This window comes from Mauremys mutica, chromosome 2 (assembly GCF_020497125.1).
Source record: "Mauremys mutica isolate MM-2020 ecotype Southern chromosome 2, ASM2049712v1, whole genome shotgun sequence".
Classification (NCBI taxonomy): domain Eukaryota; kingdom Metazoa; phylum Chordata; order Testudines; family Geoemydidae; genus Mauremys; species Mauremys mutica.
In genome coordinates this window covers 236874539-236891202 of record NC_059073.1, presented here as the reverse complement: position 1 = coordinate 236891202, position 16664 = coordinate 236874539, and the positions used below count along the sequence as shown (strand labels likewise).

The window sequence follows — 16664 nt, the reverse complement described above, 5'->3', positions numbered from 1 at the left end:
ATGACGGAAACAGTAATGAACAGCAAACTATTTTTAATACTCAACTACACAGTTGGGGGATGAAACTAGGATTTTGGATCGGGTGAGCCAGGAAGGGAAGCAATTCTCATACTTTAGGGAATGAGAGCTGTTTGGTACATGAGCGCTCTGCTGGGGTGGAGTGACAGTTTTCACGGCCCCTAGCGCCTCTCCTTCTTGTGATTTTGGGTGAGGGGGGGACAGGACTTTGTGGCGGGGGAGGGCGGTTGCAGATACAGTTCAGGGGGGCTCTCTGCTCCTGCCTGCGGTCCTGCAGAACATCCACAAGGCGCCGGAGCATGTCCGTTTGCTCCCTCATTAGTCCAAGCAGCGTTTGAGTCGCCTGCTGGTCTTCCTGCCGCCACCTGTCCTCCCGTTCGCTGTGTGAGCGCTGCTGCTGAGAGAGGGTCTCCCTCCACTGGCTCTGCTGGGCCGCCTCGGCTCTGGAGCAGGCCATCAGTTCAGCGAACATCTCGTCCCGAGTCTTTTTCTTTCGCCGCCTAATCTGCGCCAGCCTCTGTGAGGGGGATGCCGGGGCAGTTCGGGAAACAGCCGCAGCTGTGTGATGGGAAAAAGGAAGTGATTTCCTTGCAAAGATACATGTTTGCGAACACTGAACACAGTCTACTCAGTTTCTGTGAACAAGACCATACAGGGCACCTAATCTCATGTGCTCTCAGGACAAGTTTGAATTTTCGGCATTCGCTTTCATTGCCTGGGGTCTTGCACTGGAGATTGGACAAGCGGGGCAGGACAGCAGAATCTGTGTAGCAGCCAGGCCTGGTAAGCCGTAAACTTTAGGCTGCTTAAAAGTTAATGGATAGCAGTGGCCTCCTGCTGCAGGCAATCTGGAAAGCATAAAGTCTGACCCTGTTCCAGCCCCTTGTGGCTGTCCCCAGGAAAGATCCCTGTATGCTTTCCCTCTGCAGCCTCCAACACGTGGCTGTTAAACGACGGTCATTGTTATGCAAAGGAAAAGTCAAGCATTCACAATAGTAACATTACATTAATTCCCCTAATTAGATGCAGCAGTCGCCGAGCGAGATCACCCTGAGGCGGGTCACTAGGACAGACAGAGAGCGAATGCTGCGTGAATCCCTGCACAGACCAGGGCCCTATGCTGCCATGCTGGTGGAGGCAATGCTCCCACTGTACCTCAGGATGGCCTGGCGCGGAAGAGTGTGCTTCCATGGAGCACCCAATAAGGCACCTCTCCCCAGGAACCTCCTGCGTAGGCTTTTCGAGTACCTGTACGAGAGCTTCGTGGAAGTGTCCCAGGAGGATTTCTATTCGATCGCTATATGTATTGACCTTCTTTTCGTATAGTTTTTATTCCTGATTTAAAAAAAAATAAATGTTTATATGTTTATAGCACTTACCGACTGATCCTTCCCCTGATTCAGAGTCCGGGTTAACGGCCGGGGAGGGTTGGTAGGGGATCTCTGTGAGGGTGATGAAGAGATCCTGGCTGTCGGGAAAATCAGTATTGTAAGCGCTGTCGCCTGCCTCGTCCTCCACAAACCCTTCCTCATCTTCCCCATCCGCGAACATCGCCGAGAAACTGCCCCTTGACACTATCCCATCCTCAGAGTCCACGGTCACTGGTGGGGCAGTGGTGGCATACCCACCGAGAATGGCATGCAGTGCCTCGTAGAAGCGGCATGTCTGGGGCTGGGCTCCGGAGCGTCCGTTTGCTGCTTTGATTTTTTGGTAGCCTTGTCTCAGGTCCTTGATTTTCACGCGGCACTGCGTTGCATCCCGACTGTATCCTCTGAGTGCCATGGCTTTGGAGACCTTCTCGTAGGTCTTTGCATTCCATTTTTTGGAGCGCAGCTCCGAAAGCATAGACTCATCGCCCCACACAGCGATCAGATCCAAGACTTCCCGGTCAGTCCATGCTGGGGCCCTCTTTCTACTCTGAGATTGCATGGACCCCTCTGCTGGAGAGCTCTGCATTGCTGCTGGTGCTGCTGAGCTCGTCCCGATGTCCAACCAGGAACTGAGATTCAAAATGGCCAGACAGGAAAAGGAATTCAAATTTTCCCGGGGCTTTTCCTGTGTGGCTGGTCAGAGCATCCGAGCTCGTACTGCTGTCCAGAGCGTCAACACAGTGGTGCACTGTGGGATAGCTCCCGGAGCTACTAAGGTCGATTTCCGTCCACACATAGGCTTACTCGACATAGCCATGTCGAATTTAGCGCTACTCCCCTTGTCGGGGTGGAGTACCGAATTCGAACTAAAGAGCCCTCTAGGTCGAACTAATTAGCTTCCTGGTGTGGACGGGTGCACGGTTAAATTGAATTAACGCTGCTAAATTCGACATAAACTCCTAGTGTAGACCAGGCCTAAGATGCCACAAATACACTAGATCCTCAGACTCACTAGATTTCATGCTCCCTCCCATCTCCTCTTTACTGCCCAGCACAGAGTGGGAATCAATGAAATATTTGACTGAATGTACAATTACTTGAATCTTTAAAAACTGCAACTTAATTCTTGAGGATAAGGTCCATCATCCCAGCTGTCAAGGTAAAACAGGTGCATGGGATCTAAACTATAAAAAAGCTTAATAGATCAAAATGAACATGAGAACACTGCATTCTCCAGAGCAGTGGTTCTCAACCGGCTACGAGCAGGTTTAAGGGGGTCCGCCAAGCAGGGCCAGTATTAGACTCTCTGGGGCCAAAGGCAGAAAACCAAAGCCCCACCTCATGGGGCTGACGCCCAGGGCCCTGAGCCCCACCACATGGGGATGAAGCCAAAACCTGAACAATGTAGCTTCATGGAGGGCCCTGTGATGTGAGGCCCCAGGCAATTGCCCTGCTTGCTACCCCGTAATGCTGGCCCTGGCTTTTATATTCAGAAAACCAGTTATTGTGGCACAGATGGGCCATGAAGTTTCTATAGCATGTTGAGGGACGGGGGAGGCTCAGAAAGAAAAAGGGTGAGAACCCCTGCTCTGGAGAACGAAGAAATATCAGTGAGTGAGAAACAAGGTGGGTGAGGTAATATCTTGTATTGGATAAACTTCTGTTGGTGAGAGAGAGAAGCTTTCGAGCTCACACAGAGCTCTTCTTTAGGTCTTCTTCACCTGGAGAAGTTGGTCCAATAAAAGATATTACCTCACCTACCTTCTCTCTCCAATAGCCTGGAACCAACACGGCTACTGCTAAGTAAATGGGCAGCCATGTTTTGTGCTAGCTGAAGTCTCAAAGTGATCTTTATGTGTAAGCCCCAGAGTATATGGCAATAATTCATCTTGTCATTGCTTTGGTTTTATAATTTTATTATAAACACAAAAGTCTCTGAGGGCAGGAAAACCTCTAGCTAGCAAAGAAAGTATCATACTTCCCACCCAAGGTTTTCTTGGTTTGTCCACAGTGCGATATTTGAAAGATGGATTGTTTCCAAAAAACTTTCCATTTCATCTGCAGGCATGAGTAGAGCTGGCCAACATGTTTTCAGTGAATGGTATTTTTGCTGAAATATGTATTTTTAGGGGCCCCAAATCTATTCATGAATTCAGGTAAAATTTGACTAATAGTCAAAAGAGATAGGAAGGGAGATTTGTTTTAAGTCATAAATGGTCAAAATGAAACATTTAAAATATGCTATTGTTACTTTTGTTTTGAAATGGCATTTCATTTTCTAATTTCCTCAAATAAAAAAGAGGAGAAAAACACTGCAAAATGGCCAAATCAATACAAAAAAATTGTGTGGGGAAGAGCAGGGTCAGTTTTTAGTCAACCAAAATGTTTTGGTCAATTTGAAATTATTATTTTTTATTCGACTGCCCCCGCTCCAAAAAATAGTTTTAGATCTAATCAAATCAATCCCCCTCCCCCCCCGGCCCGATTTTCCAGTTTGGCCCCCAGCTGGAAAATCCGCTGTTTGCTCAGCTGAGCCATGAGTATTGTCACAGTTTACACGGATCCCATGTGCCAATCATCACTTTTACATTTCTTGATGACATGGATATGCAGATCCTCAGGGAGAGAAGAGCTCTTTGGTGTGAACGCTCATTTCCTGCTGCTAACACTGCTGAAAACAAAGTGCCTAATTAAAGGAACCTGCAGCTTCCATTATCTTCAGCTGATGTACAGCACCTATGAAAATCAGGCCCTAGGTGCCTTAAGCTGGGCACCAAATAACTGAAATGCCCCAAATTAGAGGCTGTTGGCTCTTCATGATTTCTGTGCCTTGTTGTGGCACAGGAGGACCCTGATATTTTTTTGTCAAATTGAGCCCATGTGACCACATTTTCATCAGGCTTCCAGAACCTAACACACAGCTAGGGGTATTTGCATATGTAATTGTCCATATGGGTTTTTCCATATATAATTGTCCATTTTAAATGCACAACATTTATGATTGTTCTCCCTCTGAATATTTGATCCTGAGTGAACAATGATTTCATACATTTGATCTCTACTTTGTGTGTCAAGAATTAACTCTAACTTTGGACTCTTTTGCTTTTAATAGGCTACTGGTTGCCGAATTGGCTTGTTCACTAAGAACGCCTCTACCCTTCTGTCCGCCATCATTATTGCCTTTGTATATGACTGGCGATTAACTTTGCTTATTCTGGCCTGCGTTCCTTTCTTTATTTCTGCAAGTGCTATTCGACTGAGCTCTGTGGCTGGTCATGCATCAAAAGATCAAAACGCTTTGGAAGAGGCCGGAAGAGTAAGATCTCCAATATAAACTAAATGGGTATAATGTTATATCGTTTTAAGGACAACATTGTCAGTGATGATTTTCTACAGAAATTACTCTGAAAATACATTAAATAAAACAGTGATAAAGAGAGACATTCTATTATAGTGGGATGCTAGCTCCACTCTAGTTAAGGTTGAGGATGACTTTTCTTATTGCTTTAAAATCCACACAGTTACTTATATTGCCTTGAAATTCAATGACAAAACAATTATGTTAACACAAAGTTAAGGTTGCTTGGTGGCAGGTCGTCCCCTTGGTGAATCTTGAGTTGAGCAAAACTCAAAGTTCTGAACATCAGGAATTCCCCAATGCTTTCAATAATTCCCCAGTGCTCCCTGTTAACACACATACCTTTACTCTGCCAACCTCACAGTTGCTGAAATGTTCAGGCTCTTCACTTTCTTCTCCAGTCCATTCAATGTCACCCACAGGATTCCATCTATGAAAGGACAAAAAAGGGGTAGGGGAAGGTTGACCACGCTAGGTTCCCTCTAGCCTCTTTCAGCTATGCCTCACTGTGCATGTACTCTCAGTGACCCTTGGCAGTATAAGAATTCAGAAGGTTCCAGATTGTGGTGTACACTTACCAACTCCCCAGAAAGAATATCAGACGTACAGTGTGAGAACCGCTTCACAGCCTTGTATAGCTCCCATGCCCTGATGGTACATCTCAGCTGGTAGGTGATTCCCAGGTCTCATAGACATACCCATGCTAGCTCTGCTTGAGCTAGTGCACTAAGAAGAGCAGTGTAGCCAGGATGGTGGCTTGGGCAAGCCTCACAAGTAGTATGTGCCCAGGGGGTCTGGGTGGGTTTGTATTCATGCGGCTAGCTCAAGCCACTGCTCATGTACCCACTGTGCATAGTTAGGGTGGCATCTATGCGAGCTGGGACTCTCACCTCCCATCTTAAGTGTAGGGCTACTGTTACATACAGGATACCATCTCAACCTACACTTTCACTAGCCATCCTTAAAACATTAGAATCCTTTCAGATTCCACTTCACAGCTGGCAATATTGTTTGTAACTAAAGCCCCATGCCCTGTTACTGACATAACTGAGACATACTTCATCCTGCACACCTGCATCTCCTGCCTTTCCGCACACACACACACACACACACACATACACAGATCTCCTCATATCCCAGCCACAGCCCTGTCACACATCTCCAAGTCATCCACAGATCTCGCTAACACACCTACCAAGCAGAGCTAACTACTTCCTCCGCTCTTCAGCACAGGTCCATCTGCCACTGAGCTCACTCACTTTGCCTGGAGTGTGCATAGATAATAAATACTTAGCTTGCTCATATGGCAGCTCGCTACTGAAAATACTCTTTCTAATAGAGCCCCTGTGCCCTGCTAATGATATAAGGTACGCAATTCTGCACTGGACTGATGCACACAGGATCCTGGAGGTACATACCTAGCTCCTCCCTTTGTTCAGACATCAGAGGGGGGCAAACACAGAGTTCCTCCTGTCCTAAGCTCTGCTCTGCTCTTTCACATACCTCAGAGTGATCCACACGTCCTCACATCACCAACACACTTACCAAGCAGGCCCAACTACTGTCTCCACCATTTAGTGTAGGCACACCTAGCATCCTGATTGCAACTGGAGTATATGCAAATAATTCCCATTGGCTACTGCCAGCTCTATGGAACAGACGGAACATGGGGTGGGCAGCCTTTTTTTTCTTTTTCTTTTCTTTCTTGTCCTGTAATATTGTTAGATGGAATCCCATGGGTGAGAGTGAATGGGCTGTAAAAGGAGGTGAAGACCTTGTGCATGTCAGCAGCTGCGGGATTGGCAGAGCAAAGGTAGGTGTGTTAACTGGGCACTGCGGAAAGAGGACAGAGGTAAGCTTGGATGCACAACCTGACTTGTGCATCTCCTGGTTATCAGTAGTTTGAATTTTGTTCCACACTGCATTCTGCAGGGGTACAATACCCCCAAGCAACCTTAACTCTGCATTTAACATTGATCTTTGCCATGGAATTTCCAAGGTTTTTTTTAAACAGGAAAAGCTCTGGTGGTGTTAGGAGGTAATGGCCATATAGGCAGTCGTACATATAGTGTTCCACAATTAGCATACTGAGCCAGCTGCACCCCCTGACACACACATTCATCAGCTGTGCCTCACCAGGCCTCCTTCAGCAAACCTCCCCCGCCATGCCTCTGACCCTTTCACTGCATTCCCCCGTCCCCACAACCATACAGAGGCCTCCCTATTACAAGCAGGGAACACATCTCCCTGAAATGTTCACTCCCTGTGTACTAACTTTTCCTTTCCTGTCACTTCCTCCCTTCTCTAATCTGACTCCCATGCAGTGCCTGGGGTGAAGGACAGCTGTGTTCCAGTGGCATAGTGTTCCTGGTCGTGTTTCAGAATGGCTAGAGGGTGGAGTTTATAGCAGGCTGGTGGGAGAAATCCCAGATAGGGTTTGTGTTCCAAAACACAGACAATTTTATGTTTGAGAGAAAAATCCTCTGACCCCTTTCCGATAGATGTACCCCATCTCCAAGAACAGTGAGGTGTCAGAGCTTGTAATGGTTTCTGGTCAGCCATGAACCCTCCAATTTCCCCATCAATGTGTATCCAGTAGCTTTCCTGTAGTGTTGGGGTGCATTGACAGAGCTGGGAAATGCAACGGGTCAGGTGCATTGGTAGAACTGGGGTATAGGAAGGTTGGGGTACACTGGAAGGGCTGGGGCTGCAGGAAAGTTGGGGTGCATGAGGGGTTGGGGTGCAAAGACAGCTGTGGGATGCAGAGGGTTAGGATGCCAAGACCAAGCTGGGGGTTGGGGTGCAGGAAGGTTGAGGTGCAGGATGGTTTGTTTATTGGCAGAGAGGACACAGCGAGTTGCGGTGCAGGGCTGGGGTGCACTGGCAGAGCTGGGGGGGGTGGGTACAAGTGTTGGCAAACCACGCTGTCCCTGCATTGAACCTTGGTATTGTTCCTCTCATAGTACGGTACAGTAGGTACACTCTGTTATGCAAGTCTTAGTTACACGGAAGACACAAGACAATGGCCCATTGAGGAAAGCCAGCCTTAACCAATTAGTAGGAAATAAACAAGTATATCAATCATGTAGTAATGAGTAACCTGTATGTAAGAAAAGAGAATAAAAGAAACGGTCCGGGGCTTTTCCTAGGACGTCTCTCTGCAGCACCGTCTCTGTTTCCCGTTACTACATCTGGTGACCCCGACGTGATCCAGACACAAGACCCCCGACTCATCGGCTGGCTTAGCCTTGGTGCACCACAGCGCAACGCGCTCCCTCGTGAGTATGGGGGGGGACTTATCCATTGAGCAAAAAGATCATGCAAAAGAGTTATTGAAACTTATCAAACAGGACGGGTGTACTGCAGTATCGTTACGACACTTAGAGGAATTGCTCCGAGCAATTGAGTACAAGTGCCCATGGTACTCGAACCGAGGCTCCCTAGACCACTCCGATTGGATAAAGATCGGGGAGGCATTATTTCGGGAACCTCGGGCCGAGATCCAACATATTCTGTTATGGCAGCACTGTTCAGCTGCGGTGGGGAGATTACGAAAAGAGGCGTCGCCCTCCGCACCTCCCTTGCTCTCGGTGGAGGCACCTCCAGCATATCCCCGAGTGCTCCCACCGGCCCCTTCCTTAGCACCAAAAACTTCTACACCAGTGGTGGACACCCTGGGGCAGAAGTCTCTTCATCAGGGCGCTGTTTGCGCCGCCCTTGCGGCGGCGTGAGCAAGCGGACAAGACCCCTTATTGGAACAATGGGAGGGAGAAGTCCCTTTGGTGTTTCCTCTGTCTTATGACCCTCCCAATGAGGCAGGTGAGGTGGTAGCTCGGCACTCCACCCTCCCGTACTCAATTCTTCGGGAGCTTAACAAAGCAGTACGTGAGTCAGGGCTGCGTTCCACTTATGTGCAGGGTATGATAGAAGGGATCGCCAATAGTTATACTATGATCCCGGAGGACTGGAAACATCTATTTCGTATGATCCTTTCCCCTGCACAATACGTGGTATGGGATAATGAGTTTAAATTGGCAGCCCTAGCACTCGGTAACGCGCAGAATACTGCTGAGCAAATATATGGGACAGGAGCTTTTGCCACCATGGAACAACAATCTATATTGCCCATGGAATCTTTTCACCGCACGGCAATGTGCATTCAGAGAGCCTTTCGGCGGGTTCCGGCCTCCGGTAAGCCCCTTCGATCATTCACAAATGTTAAACAGCAAGCTACGGAACCTTATCATCATTTCGTTGATCGCCTCAAAGAGGCTGTTCAACGCCAAATTGACAATCCGGACGCTCAGGTGGAACTCCTTATATGCTTAGCATATGAGCAGTCCAATGCTGATTGTCGGAAAATTCTCCAAACTATCATTCACCGCCCTAATTACATACTCGCTGATATGTTGCAGGCATGTGCCGAAGTAGGCACTCAGACCCACGCTATGGCACTGTTGGCGGGAGCAATCCGTCAAGGTAACAAACCTACGGGTAACTGCTTTAACTGTCAGCGACCCGGACACTTTAAAAAGGAGTGCCGAGCCCCAGGCGGTGGTGCTTATAAGGGCAGAGCTAACACAACCGGGGGCCGTCCTACTAAAAAGTGCCCAAAATGTAACAAAGGATATCATTGGGCCAATCAATGTCGCTCCTCGACTTCAGCTAATTCGGGAAACTTTCAACCGGGCCCCCCTTCAGCCCCGGTTTAAAGGAGGGAGCCCTGCCTGCCATGGCCGCTCAACCGGCCACAAAAGGCAGTGCTGGTTTGGATCTTATCAATGCAGTAGATATGCAATCCCCTCTTCCTGGTGACGTACTCCTCATGCCTACTCAGCTTTCTGGTCCGCTTCCCCCGGATACATTTGGGTTGATTTTGCCTCGCTCATCTGCTAGTAGTCAGTCTATTATGATTGTGCCCGGAGTTATCGATTCTGATTACACCGGCATTATCTATGTTCAAATTTGGAGTCACCTTCCCCTCAAATTAAAGGCGGGGGATTCTTGGGCTCAACTGCTAATCTTACCTTACACAGCGCCGGCCGGACCCGGCCAGGCGAGTCGTGCCGGCGGATTTGGTTCTACTCGCGTTAATCTGGAGCAAGGTCCCCTTTTTCATCCACAGATTGCTGCGGTCTTACAACACATTCGAACCCACAAGCCGACCCGTAAGTATACCATCAACGGTAAGGAGCTCTATGGGTTGCTAGACACTGGAGCGGATGTTTCAGTAATTGCACAAAAGCATTGGGACCCTTCCTGGCCTTCTGAAATCTCCCCCTCAGTTTGGGGAGTGGGAGGCCCGCAATCTTCTCGACAGAGCACCAATTGGCTCTCAGTATGGGATAGTGAGGAAGGGCGAGAGGTTGCAAAAATTCGTCCGTGCATTTTGCCTCTGGGGACGAGACCTATTATCTCAACTGGGAGCCTCCCTAGTTGTGCCATGACACGTCAATGCTCTTCACACACTGCCCTCCCCCTGGAATGGAAAACCCACGTCCCAGTGTGGGTTGAACAATGGCCACTCCCTCAGGAAAAATTAATAGCCCTTAAAGAATTAGTTCAGGAACAGTTAACCGAGGGACATATTGAACCTACTACTAGCCCATATAGTACTCCGGTCTTTGTTATTAAGAAAAAATCTGGCCGCTGGCGATTATTACATGATCTCCGAGCTATAAACAAAATTTTGGAACCTATGGGAGCCCTTCAATGTGGGACCCCGAACCCGAATGTTACACCACACGATTATCAGTTAGCAATAATCGATCTTAAGGATTGTTTTTTCTCTATCCCTCTCCTCCCCCATGATCGAAAGTACTTTGCCTTTACTATCCCTGTTTTGAATAATAGTCAGCTAACAGAACGCTACCATTGGAAAGTTCTTCCCCAAGGTATGCTGAACAGTCCCACCCTCTGTCAATATTACGTGAGTCAGTCTCTATCACCTTTTCGCAAACGGTACCCTACGCTTAAGGTTTACCATTATATGGATGATATCCTCATAGCAGGACCAGAGCTCCCTCCCTCGTGGAAAACTGACCTGCAAAAGATGCTTCAGGAATACGGCCTTCAGATAGCCCCAGAAAAGGTACAATATTTAGAACCCTTTTTTATCTAGGACATAAAATGATGGCCGCCTACTCCATTCCAATTATCCCGCAAATTGCTTTGGAAACCAACATTAATTACGTCACCCTTCAGCAAGTATTGGGCATTATAAATTGGGTACACCCCTATTATCGCCTGGATACCAACATGTTAAGTCCTCTATTTGAAGCTCTTCGGCAGGGGCGTCACCCCTCCGATATCATTTCTCTCACAAAAACACAATTAGATGCCATTGCGCAGGTGAATCAATCTCTCGCAAAGGTTTGGGTGGATCGTGCCGTGGATAACGAGCCTCCACGTCTCGCTTGTCTTCAAGGGGTGACCCAGCCTTGTGCCGCTCTCTTTCAAGCACCCGAGGCTGGGACGGTACGAATCCTTGAATGGCTTTATCTCGCCCACACCCCAGCAAATACCCTTACTCCCCTTCCCTCCATGCTTGCTTCCCTAATTACAAAAGGGCGCCAACGTGCATTAGTGCTTTTTGCTATTGATCCAGCAGAAATAGTCCTTCCAATTCCCCTACATTTATGGCAAACCCTTTGTGAAACAACTCCTGAGGTTCAATGTGCGTGTGCAGGTTATACAGGAACCTTTACCTTTCACACCTTAAAGGACCCCCGTTTTGGCATGACACAGCGATTACCCCTTAGTTTTCGCTATTTACTCTCACCAACCCCGCTGCCAGATGTGCTTACAGTATTTACAGACGGAAGTCCACACCGTGGGGTTCTCTCTTGGCGTGACCCACTTACCACCCGCTGGTGTTCCTTGTTTACCCTACCCCAAAGCTCCGCCCAGCGTGCTGCGCTGGCTGCAGTAATTTTGGCCTTTAATCGTTTTTCAATGCAGCCGTTTAATATTATTACTGATAGTTTATATGTAGCCAATGTTGTTTCAAATATTAGTGGCAGTTATGTATCACCGGCACTAGATAAAAATTTGCTAGCTTTGTTTTTAGCATTGCAACATCTCATTCATTCCCGTACCGATCAGTTTTTTATTGCTCATATCCGAAGCCACCAACCCTTCCCTGGCATGTTGACGGAAGGCAATGCCCAGGCGGATACCCAACTCCGGGCATTCTCTTGTACTCCTATAGAAAGTCATGCCCTACATCATCAAAATGCCAAGGCATTGGCTAAACAATTTCAGATCCCTCTTTCTGATGCTCGAGGTATTGTTCAACAATGTCCTCAATGCACCCTTAACCCACAGGGTCCTCCCATAGGGGTAAATCCCCGTGGTCTCGGAGCCAATCAACTTTGGCAGATGGATGTTACCCTTTTTCCCCCCTTCTCCCCTTGGAAATACCTGCACGTTGTCATCAACACATTTTCAGGCTACACTTGGGTAACAGCCCAAAAAGGGGAGGCTACCAAACATGTTTGCAATCACTTGATTCACAGTTTTGCGGTAATGGGCAGCCCCGCTGAGTTGAAAACCGACAATGGCCCTGCTTACTGTTCCTCCGCCATGGCCGCATTTTGTGCCCGGTGGGGCATTCTCCACAAATTTGGCATTCCTTATAATTCCCGGGGTCAGGCCATTGTTGAAAGGGCTAACCGCACCCTAAAGGAGGCCCTCACTAAACAAAAACAAAAAGGAGGAGTGCCCCTATCCTTGCCAGATAAGGAAGAATGGCTGGCTCGTGTCTTGTTTACACTGAATCATTTAAATTTAACCTTGTTTAATAATCAGTTTTTATCTAGAGCCCAGCGCCATTATCAACAGACCGAGCCCCTTCCAGCGCCGAAGGTGATATATCGCAAGCTGCCAGGACCAGAGTGGAGCCTGCCCGTGCCGCTCATTACCTGGGGCCGGGGCTACACAGCGGTGTCAACTGAAACCGGCCCTGTGTGGGTTCCCGCTCGCTTTGTGAAGCCGTGGAAAGATGGCCTGGCATCAGGGGCTAAAGAATCCCATTCCGGATTTCAGTCTGACCCTGACGGATAGGGTGGACAAGATCGACAAGGCCCGAAAGCGTGGCACACCCAACGCTGCCATAACTTGGGGACAGGTCAAAGCTTTATCGCGGCAGGCTGAACGTGTATTAGAACAAACTAAGGCGGATAAGACTACAGAAAACTATTTTCTTGCGCTAGTAGCCAGCTTAAATGCTAATTCTCTTTGTTGGATTATGTACATTTGTGTGACCGTTCTGTGTTTGCCGCAAGGTGTTGCAACCCCTCTCCCTTCCACCAATGTGTGGGAGACATTTATTCACACTTTAAATCAGACATCCTTTTGTCTCTCCCAGCAAGTTACAGTGGGAGACATTTTAGGTACCTGTCTGATTCCTGTATGCCATAATCCTAATGATGTTGAAAATGCTACTTGGTTTTATTCCAATCTGGAGCCCAATTCCACCATTCATGGTTTGGGCTATGCTGGCTATCATAATTGGGGACCTCAAACACCTCGCAGACCAAGAAATGCGCTCGCCCTTCGCACCCCCTATGCTGCCACACATAACATAACCTGTGCCCGCATGACCAATTGTACTATGAGTAATTGTAAGCAGTTTCCTGCTCCAGCCTTGAATTGTTCTGCTGTGACAATTATCTCTTATATATACAAGCATGTACAGCTGCCAAATGGGTGGTTTTGGACATGCTCAGGATATACTTTCAATTATATGCCCGCCAATCTTAGTGATGGCACTTGTTGTTGCCTAAGCCGATTTGCGCTTATATTACCAACCAAAAGGCAGCTGTTAAATACTTCGCGAGTTAGTCGCAGCCTTCCTTTGGATGCTTCCTGTGATAGCCGTGTACATTTACTTTCAAAAACCGAGACTGTCGCTTTGGCTGTTTCTCTTGTCGGGGTCCCCGGGTTGGCCTCGGGAAACAGTATGCGAATTAATGGTTTGGCTTGCGCGGCCACTAAGGCTTTGAATGCGACATCTACCGCTATAGCCCTCCTTAATGATGAGCAGGAAGACATCCGCCATGGGGTGTTGCAAAATCGAGCGGCTATAGATTATTTACTTATGCTGCATCATTATGGGTGTGAAAAGATTAATGATATGTGTTGCTTTAATATTTCTGATCACCATCATTCAGTTGAAAATCAACTCAAGATTATTAAAAATTTAACAGATCAAATCAGATACAATCCAGACCCCTCGCGGGATGGTGGGATTGGCTTTCCTCATGGCTTCCTAACATTGGGTGGTTGCATCAGCTTGTCACCTTTGGAGGACTCACTGTACTCTTGCTCGTGCTATTTTGCTGCGGCATTCAGTGTGTCCCCTCCTTTATTTCTCTCTTTATCAAGGGCTGTCCATGGACCTACCCAGGGCCCCCTCGAAAGTATTAGTCATATTTAACAAAACAAAAAAGGGGGAGATGTGGGTACAAGTGTTGGCAAACCACGCTGTCCCTGCATTGAACCTTGGTATTGTTCCCCTCATAGTACGGTACAGTAGGTACACTCTGTTATGCAAGTCTTAGTTACACGGAAGACACAAGACAATGGCCCATTGAGGAAAGCCAGCCTTAACCAATTAGTAGGAAATAAACAAGTATATCAATCATGTAGTAATGAGTAACCTGTTTGATATCAATCATGTAGTAATGAGTAATCTGTATGTAAGAAAAAAGAATAAAAGAAACGGTCCGGGGCTTTTCCTAGGACGTCTCTCTGCAGCACCGTCTCTGTTTCCCGTTACTACAGGGGGGTCACATACCTTCATCACCTGAATCTCTTACCTCTCCTACCACACATTCCTAGTTACCCCAATCCCCCCTCCCAGCAGGGTTGCCAATTTTGATTGAACCTATTCCTGGAGGTTTCATGACATGCCACAATCTTTAAAGATTAATCTTTAATTCCTGAAAAATAACGAGGAGTCTGGTGGCTTTGTGGATACAGACTAACATGGCTACTCCTCTGATACTTTAATTCCTGGAGACTCCAGGACAATCCTGGAGGTTTGGCAACCCTATTTCCCAGAAAGTTTACACATCCAATTTTCCACCCAAATGCTCTGATTGCATTTCTCCCAAAATGAAATCAGCTCCTATGACTCTCACATTGTAGCAAGTTCAAAATTCCTTTTGACTCATGTGTGTGTGTGTGTGTGTAATTAACTTATCTTTAGCAGTGTTAATTGAAGGGTGAGTTCGCAGCCATCCAGTGGTTTGTGATTCATCTTCCAGTCCTTAGTATCTACCTGAATTCTAGCTCTACAGTTCTAGCTCTGTTTAAAAAAAAAACACCCACCACCTAGAAACTTTTTTTTTAAATGGCTGTTTTAGGCCTTATAACTCCAGAACGTCTGGCTCAACAGATGTCAGGTTTGGGTCACTAACCCTACCCTGCCATCTCCTGAGGTGCACCACTATAAATTGGTGAACCTTGTGGGGTGCAAGATACGTGTAGTGATCCAAATTTGGAGTTATTTGACCAACGGGTTCACGAGATGCCATTTCCCACCCAATAATCAGCTTTTCTAAAGGTTCGTTCTAGTAATGGTTTTTTGCCCACATCTAGAGATCAGACCATGGGTCTGATCCTGGCACAAGGGTCTCACTCACTTGAGGGTTCCCCCCAGAGAATACATGGCATCCACTAGCCACTTGGGGGAAGCAAGATTCAGAGCATTATTAGCAAGAGAGTTTGGCCATCCACTTAGGCTCTTGAGTAAAGGTCAAGCACTCCACAAGTTACATTGAACACGTATGTAAAGCGAACCCCAAAGGATTTGTAGATAGAATATGGTCAAAGCAGCTGGATAGACTGAAGAGACGCACAGTGTTTGTTCCTGAACTCCCCCAGCTAGTGACAGTTCAAGGCCCCCCCTTTGCTGAAAACCTGGGAAAGCTTGGCTGGCATGTTGCTAAAATCTGTTACTATCAGGCTTTTATTTTGGAGGGGGGTGTAATGTCATCAAAGTATTTTTGTTTTAAAATAAATAGGCGTGCAAATGCTTGCTGGCAAGAGAGGAGCATTTTAGGGGATGGAGGAGTTAGGGGAATGGGGTGAGAGGGGTTTGGGGCTGCACGGAGAAAAGGGGGGATTATGGGGAGGGAGATAAATGGGGATGGGTGGTAGAGGAGGTTGGGTTTGGGGAATGGATTCTGGGAAGCAGACATGAGGGTTTGTTGCAGAGTGTCTGGGGGGAATAGGGGCAGCTCCACATTCTTCCTGTCTGCCCCCTTTGTGTGTGTGCTTGAATCTGGGGGACCCCCTAGCTCTCTAGGGGAGTCTTAGCCCCTCTCCCCACCCCCTGCATGTGAGGTAGAATTTGGGGGGGGGCACTTGCCTCTCTGGGGGTGACTGAGCCCTGCACCAGACCCCGCTCTGTTCGCCAGGCTCTGAAGCTGCCTTGCCCAGCCGTGGGGATCTATCTGCCTTCCATGTCCCCTCTCCTGTGAGCCAGGGTCTGCAGTAGGCATTGCTTTCTGGGGACATCTAAGCCCCTCTCCCTACCTCCTCACATGAACTGGAATCTGGGATGCTTTGTCCCTCTAAGGGAGTCTGGCCCCCTCTCTCTGCCTCTCCCCATGTGAGCTTGGATCAGGGAAGTGCGGGTCCTCTGAGTGGGAAGCTTAGAACAGGCATGCTCAGAGCATGGCCCAAGAACACACTGCTGAGAGAGGGGTGAGGAGCTGAGAATGGGCATGTCAGAAACTCTACAGTCCTGGGGAGGGGGAATGGGAAAACCCACTGGCATGAATGGAGCAGTTCATATGTCTCAGAGCTAGGTGACCAGGTGTCTCAATTTTATAGGGACTGTCCCGATATTCGGGGCTTTGTCTTATATAGGTGCCTATTACTCCCCACCCCTGTCCTGATTTTTCACA

At 47.8% G+C, this 16664-nt stretch overlaps 2 protein-coding genes and 1 long non-coding RNA gene across 3 annotated transcripts in view; 2 read left to right on the top strand and 1 right to left on the bottom strand.

Moving 5' to 3' along the window:
* The window catches only part of LOC123363993 (ATP-dependent translocase ABCB1-like), a 67491-nt gene that overhangs the window by 38055 nt on the left and 12772 nt on the right, over positions 1-16664 (top strand). Inside the window, 1 exon segment of the mRNA XM_045005674.1 lies at positions 4501-4704. Within this exon segment, the coding sequence (XP_044861609.1) occupies positions 4501-4704 (204 nt within the window).
* On the bottom strand, positions 7706-14445 carry LOC123364006. Its single transcript, XR_006576969.1, has 2 exons — positions 14409-14445; positions 7706-7846 (listed from the first exon to the last, which is right to left on the bottom strand). It is a non-coding gene; the product is annotated as an uncharacterized LOC123364006 (long non-coding RNA).
* On the top strand, positions 7947-14443 carry LOC123363995. The gene is made up of 4 exons (XM_045005676.1): positions 7947-8024; positions 9162-9225; positions 9872-9914; positions 12556-14443. Exon 4 carries the CDS (start codon positions 12749-12751, stop codon positions 14183-14185), a length of 1437 nt encoding a protein of 478 aa, XP_044861611.1. The 5' UTR covers positions 7947-8024; positions 9162-9225; positions 9872-9914; positions 12556-12748; the 3' UTR covers positions 14186-14443.